The sequence below is a fragment of the Bidens hawaiensis genome, unplaced genomic scaffold, assembly GCF_021521415.1.
Source record: "Bidens hawaiensis isolate Kalapana, Puna unplaced genomic scaffold, B.hawaiensis_p1.1 tig00019471_1, whole genome shotgun sequence".
Lineage (NCBI taxonomy): Eukaryota > Viridiplantae > Streptophyta > Magnoliopsida > Asterales > Asteraceae > Bidens > Bidens hawaiensis.
Window position 1 is genome coordinate 424,365 of NW_027492959.1, and position 6,850 is coordinate 431,214.

General features: G+C 37.2%; 1 protein-coding gene across 1 annotated transcript; it reads left to right on the top strand.

Moving 5' to 3' along the window:
- Positions 1–1,463: 1,463 nt before the first annotated feature.
- On the top strand, positions 1,464–6,525 carry LOC143558449 (oxysterol-binding protein-related protein 1C-like). Its single transcript, XM_077047288.1, has 10 exons — positions 1,464–1,930; positions 2,019–2,375; positions 2,904–3,003; positions 3,085–3,527; positions 3,608–3,763; positions 3,852–4,019; positions 4,618–4,758; positions 5,813–6,040; positions 6,120–6,233; positions 6,316–6,525. Exons 1-10 carry the CDS (start codon positions 1,511–1,513, stop codon positions 6,481–6,483), a joined length of 2,295 nt encoding a protein of 764 aa, XP_076903403.1. The 5' UTR covers positions 1,464–1,510; the 3' UTR covers positions 6,484–6,525.
- Positions 6,526–6,850: the final 325 nt, after the last annotated feature.

Genomic DNA, 6,850 nt, shown 5'->3' on the forward strand with positions numbered 1-6,850 from the left:
TTCTTAACATCCATGATCACAAACAAGAAAATAGTTTGCATAATTGTATTATTTGCTTTAATGATTGTATTTAACACCTAGATTTTTATTCAACTATGACACGTGAGTTGATAGTAATCCTCTTATGTGGTATGTATGTCTGTATTTAATTTCCATGTGACACCTCAACTTTATTGAATGTGACTTCAAAAATACAAAAAATAAATATTAAAAATAAAAAAAACATAAAAAAAGATCTTTTCCTAAAATGATTTTCCAACCACCACTTCCTAAAACTACTCATGTTGCAAAAAACATCTCCCTGGACACACGATCTTAAACATCCTTTAAGTGTTTTGACTAGATGTGAAACCACATGTTTAAAGAGTTAAATAATAACCTACATATTATTAAAAAAATAAGTATGTCATAAATCATGTGATTGTTTAACATCCCAATCCCAAACACCCTATGCCATACGGGTAAAATGAGCCGAGCTATTTACTCGCTACTCGAAATTAAATCAATAAAAAAACTTAAAGCGAGTCACACTTTTACGATCCGATCTTGAGCCTCAAACACAACTCCTTTAGTTATCGAGCCTGAACTCAAGCCTTTTATGAGAAGCTCGTGTAGGCTCATCGAGCCTTGTGTGTTTGTAATTTTTACCTCCTTTAAATTTCTATTTTTTTAATTTCACTCTACATAGATGAGCTCCAGCCAAGCTTTAGCTCGCTTAAGATACTATACAACCTCAGACTCGTTTAAGTATTTCTCAAAATATATACAAACAATTAAAAACGTATATATAATTAACTAATAAATAAAAATTAAGCCGAGCTCGAGCTTGAAAAATCGACTTACAAGCCGAGTTCAAGCTATTAAAAAGACGCTCGAGCTTCTGTACGTCAAAATGACCCGAACTCAAACTCAAACTTGATCAAGCTCAAACTCGACTCATTTACAAATAATTTGAGTCCGCCCTCTGACGTTTCCGTCCAAGCTTCACCACTAACTGAGCTCGAGCTGAGCTTTAGCTTGTTGAAGATACTATAAGAGCCCGACCTCATTTAAGTGTTTCTCAATGCATACACAAATAATAAAAAAACAAACATATAAATTAATTAATAAATAACAAATAATCCGAGACCGATTAGAAAATGACTTACGAATCAAGCTCGAGCAGAACTTAAACTTGATTAAGCTCAAACTTAACTCGTTTACGTTACAGAGGTAATGCAAGATAATACAAAAATGAAAAATGGGAAGAGCCGAAAGAAAGAAAGAAAGAAAGAAAGTTGTAAAGTTGTTGAAGGAAGGGTAATGTTAAGGGGTAAATATAAAAGAATCGAATAAAAGCATGTGAGTTGGTCCAAAAAGGCGTTTGCTTCCGTCTATTTTAATCTCAAATCTCTCTAAATGGTTGGTCGCCACCACCGGCCGTCGTATATTCCCTCCGGTCACCCCCGTTATTCACGCCTCCTTAATTAACTCACCACCACCACCACCGCCACCGCCACATCATCATCATATGCATCCCTTCTGCTGCGTCCCCGCCGATCAAAACAACACTTCCATGCCGACCACTCCTTCCTCCGATCAAACCAATCACAATCACCTCAACAACAATCATCACAATTTGAGGCTCACCACCGGAGATCAACGGGATGTCAAGATCAATGACATCGTCGGCAACGGGATTTCAGGGATTTTGAATAAGTGGGTTAATTACGGCAAAGGCTGGAGACCCAGATGGTTTGTTTTACAAGATGGTGTTCTTTCCTATTACAAGATTCACGGCCCTGATAAAATTGTCGTCACTAAAGACACAGAGAAAGGCGCTAGGGTTATCGGCGACGAGTCTTTCCGTCGCTTATCTCGTCACCGGAATCATTCCGGTATTAATATTATTAATTCCCACCGGAAACCCGTCGGTGAAGTCCATTTGAAGGTAACCCATTATTAATTTATCTTAAATTTGTTTAATTTTTAACAATTTTGATTAATCTGAATAATTTTGACTTTTTTGGTCAACATAGGTGTCGTCAGTTCGAGAGAGCAGGTCGGATGACAGGAGGTTTTCGATATTTACGGGGACGAAACGGTTGCATTTGCGGGCGGAGACGAGGGACGATCGGATTGCGTGGGTGGAGGCGTTGCAGGCTGTGAAGGGGATGTTTCCGAGAATGTCGAACAGTGAGTTGATGGCGCCGATTGGCGGCATTACGCTCTCGACGGAGAAGTTGAGGAAACGGTTGGTGGAAGAAGGTGTGAGTGAATCGGCGATTCAGGATAGTGAGACGATTATGACTACTGAGTTTGCTGCAATGCAGGATCAGTTGGTGCTTCTTAAACAGAAGCATTTGCTTCTCATGGATACGCTGCGTATGTTAGAGGTACATGCAATGTTACATATTATATTAATCTATCTGTAGTCTAGGGCTGTAAACAAATCGAACGTTTGATAAATTGATAAATGAATGGATATGAACATGGAGAACATGAACGGAGGCCATGTTCGTTCGATAATGTGTTTGTGTACGTCCGTTTATGTTAGTTAATTTTTGTTCATAAGAGGTTTTTTGTACTTTTAAAGACTTTTCTAATGCTATCATATAGATTAATGCAAAATTATTAACTACAAAACCAAAATGTATGTGTGTATTACGTGATTAATTTATATGTAAATTGACATATGAATATAAATGTTTAAGGAAACACCAACACAAATTTGGTTGCCAGACCGAACCGTTGACACTGACCATTCTCGGTTAGCCAAATCAAATAAGACATTGTTTATGTTCGTGAACTTTTCGCTTGTTCAATAAAAGCTTAAGGGGCGAACATGAACAAGGCCTTGTTCGGTTCGGTTTGTTTGCAGCCCTGATCTATACCACTTCTAATATGTTTTGTGTGTCTTGTAGACAGAAAAAGTTGACCTTGAGAACACAGTAGTAGACGAGAGTCAAAGACTGTCAAAAGAAGTTGGGGCAACTTCAAGATTAAGGCAGGAGAAATACAGTGGTATGCGTGTGAAATTGTTCTATTTGAGCCTAATTTTTCTCCAATATTTTTTGTAAGTTTACAACTTTTGTTCATTGTTAGATGCAAGCCCGAGTGAATCGGAGGATGATAACGATAGGGGTGATGCTGCAGAAGAAGAGTCAGATGATGAAGATAATGCATTCTTTGACACACGGGACTTTTTATCATCAGGCTCTTTTAGAAGTAGCGGGTCCGACATGAGGTCATCTTCTTTCACGTCTGATGATGAAGATTCTCTAATCAATGAACCAGAAATTGATGCTTCGATTAGATCAGTTGGCACTAGTTTCCCTCGTGTTAAGAGACGGAAGAAGTTGCCAGATCCTGTTGAGAAAGAAAAGGGTGTAAGTCTTTGGTCGATGATCAAAGATAATATTGGGAAAGATCTAACTAAAGTGTGTCTTCCTGTGTACTTCAACGAACCTATTTCTTCTTTGCAAAAATGCTTTGAAGATTTGGAGTACTCTTATCTTCTTGATCGCGCGTATGAATGGGGCAAAAGGGTGAGTTTGTTCGATTATTATGAAGTTACGTTATCTTGTAACACTTGTGTCTCATCAATTTGTTATGAAATGTGTTTTAGGGTAACAGCCTTATGCGGATTTTGAATGTGGCTGCATTTGCAGTATCTGGATACGCATCTACTGAAGAAAGAAGCTGCAAACCTTTTAATCCTTTGCTCGGGGAGACTTATGAGGCTGATTATCCAGATAAAGGCCTTCGTTTCTTTTCTGAAAAGGTTTATTCTTTACTAAGACTGTGAACAATTATCGTCATCTTTTTAAAGTAAAATGCTCTGTTAAATCCTTGTTTTAATTTTGCGACAGGTGAGTCATCACCCAATGATTGTAGCATGTCACTGTGAGGGTAAAGGATGGAAATTTTGGGGAGATAGCAACTTGAAAAGCAAGTTTTGGGGTCGATCAATTCAGCTTGACCCTGTTGGGGTTTTGACTTTGAAATTTGATGATGGTGAAACTTTTCAGTGGAATAAGGTACTGAATAATTGTTTATTGGCAGTCTTGTATTCTTTATAATAGGTGTGTGCGTGGTGCGATTTGGTGTGGTTTTTGGCTAAAACCAAACCAAAAACCAAAACTTCGGTTTTTGGAGTTTTTGAACCCCTTCGGTTTCAGTTTTTTCGGTTTTCGTTTTGGTTTCGGTTCGGTTTAGGCTTTTTCGGTTTTTGTCATTTGAGCTTGGAAATTTTAGACCGAAAAAACAGTTGGCAAAAAACAATCAATGTAGGTATAAATAATTTTGTTATTTGTAAAATAATAGACTATTATACATTTGATCAAAAATATTAGAGTTACATATTTATTAAATTCTTATAAGTTACTTAATATAAAATATAAAAAAACAAAAATTTAGGAAGTCCGTTCGGTTTGTTTTTTACATGCAAAACCAAAACCGAACCGTTAGTGTGGTTTTTACAAAAAACATAAAACCAAACCGTCGGTTTTTATATTGGTTCGGTTTTTTCGGTTTGGATTTTTCAGTGTTTTCAGTTTCAGATCAGTTTTTCGGGTTTCTTGCACACCCCTACTTTGTAAGGTTGATCTAATCTTGGATACTTGGATCTTGTTTCAGGTTACGACATCCATATACAATCTTATATTGGGGAAACTTTATTGTGACCATTATGGCATGATGCGTATCCAAGGGAACCAAAATTATTCATGCAAGCTGAAGTTCAAGGAGCAGTCTATCATAGAGCGGAACCCACATCAGGTTTCTCCCTTTCTGCTTTCTCTGAAGTTTCAGTTCTGATGTATTTGTTAGTTACAAACATGTCGTGCCACAGCAAGTTAATAACACTATCATAATGGTGTGTTTCTGTTTCTTTTTTATGCAGTCAACTCGAAAGACAATTATCAGTTTTTAACGTTATCTAAAATTGCAATAGGTAATAATAGCAGATAGATTTATAAGGTCATACTTGTATTCAGAGTTCGCCTGTATCAGTTATGATGCAGGTATTATCTGCCCTGTCTCCTGTTAGATTCTGTTTCAATAATTACGGAAATAGGATACATTGGTTTGGTAGTTAGCATTAGGGTTACTTAATTTTTGGTTTGTGGACCTGCTACAAATACTGTCTATTAAGCCTGGCAAAGTGGTGGGCTGGGTTGGGCGTTTTAGAATGGGCCATTTTAAAAATTGGTCCTTTCGGTTCGGGTCAGAAATGGGTTATGATAAAATTGGGTACGAGTCCAAACGGGTCGTTTTAAAATTGGTCAATTTGGTTAGTCGGAATGGGTGAAACACCCAACCAACACAGAGACAAGAGGTGTGAGTGTAGTCGTGGGTAGTGTGAAGAGCGCGTGAGAGTAAACCTGAACTGTCCGCTACCTGATCCATTCTTTCTATTTCTTTGGCTTAGTGTGACCCATTCTGTAACTTTACTTTTAGCCCAAAATAACCCATGACCTTAAATTAGAAGTTCATATCGACCCATAGCTTAGTACCCCCTCTCCTGTCTATATATTATGAGTTTGATTGATAGGAGCTGCAATCTTCAAAACTTTTCTTTAATGATCCGGTATTTACTGTTCTAAAAGACCACACCTATTTGATGGAATAGAGATGTGTGGGGGTTGATTGGATGAGTTTGTTATCTGTGTTTTGTAGTTTAAGATTGTCCTACCATGATGTCAGTTAAAAATTATGTTTGGTTATTTAACATGTTCATGTTATTCTATAATTAAAAATCCATGCGTAGAAACATGATTCACATCATGTCGTCTCATCACCAACTTTGACTTAAAACCTGATCTTGATGCAGGTACAAGGCGTTGTTCAAGATAGGAGTGGAAAAACCGCAGCAACTTTAATCGGCAAATGGGACGAAAGTATGCATTTTGTTAACGGAGACTGTTCTGGCAAAGGAAAAGGTGATCCCTTTTCGGATGCCCATTTGCTCTGGAGAAGAAGCAAACCTCCAAAATTTCCCACGAGATATAACCTAACTCGCTTTGCTATTACTTTAAACGAGCTCACCCCCGGACTAAAGGTGCTTTATTTTCTATACTTGAATTCAACTTTTTTTTCTATATATTAATTTAATAATTTGTGGTTTATATGTGTTTCAGGAGAAGCTTCCACCAACGGATTCAAGGCTAAGGCCGGATCAAAGATGTTTAGAAAACGGCGAGTATGAAAGGGCAAATGCAGAGAAGCTAAGATTAGAGCAACGCCAACGGCAGGTACATGTTTGTTTATACATAGTTCAATAACTGTAAAAAAATCCTTTAATATTGCATCTTAACTGAGCACGGTATAATTCAGGCTAGGAAAATGCAAGAGAGAGGGTGGAAGCCGCAATGGTTTGCAAAGGATAAAGCAAGTGATACTTTTGTTTATACCGGGGGATATTGGGAGGCTAGAGAACAAGCTAAGTGGGATTCGTGTCCTGATATTTTCGGGCAATTTTCTACGGACCAGACATTAGAATAATGAGGTTGATAATTTCAAAATCCATGAAGATGTTCATAGAAAGAAGGCCATTTTCGGTTCTGTTTGTGTTTTATTTTCTATACTCCCCATTCCCCTGCCTTGTATTTTTTTTCCTCTTCTTATAGTTTTTTTTTCTTGAAAGTTAGATTCTTCACTCATTATATTTTATACAAGTCGGAAATTGCGACCATTTGAGATTTTCTTTAAAGTAATGAAATGTCGATTTGGTAATCTTTGCCTCGCTAAGAATTGTTTTACTATCATGTTTTGCTCTTGCTCTTTGTTCATGTTCGTTTATTTAATATCATGGTCGAAAATTTGATATATCTTTGTAGTGGTGTATTTTTATTAACACAAGTTATATTTG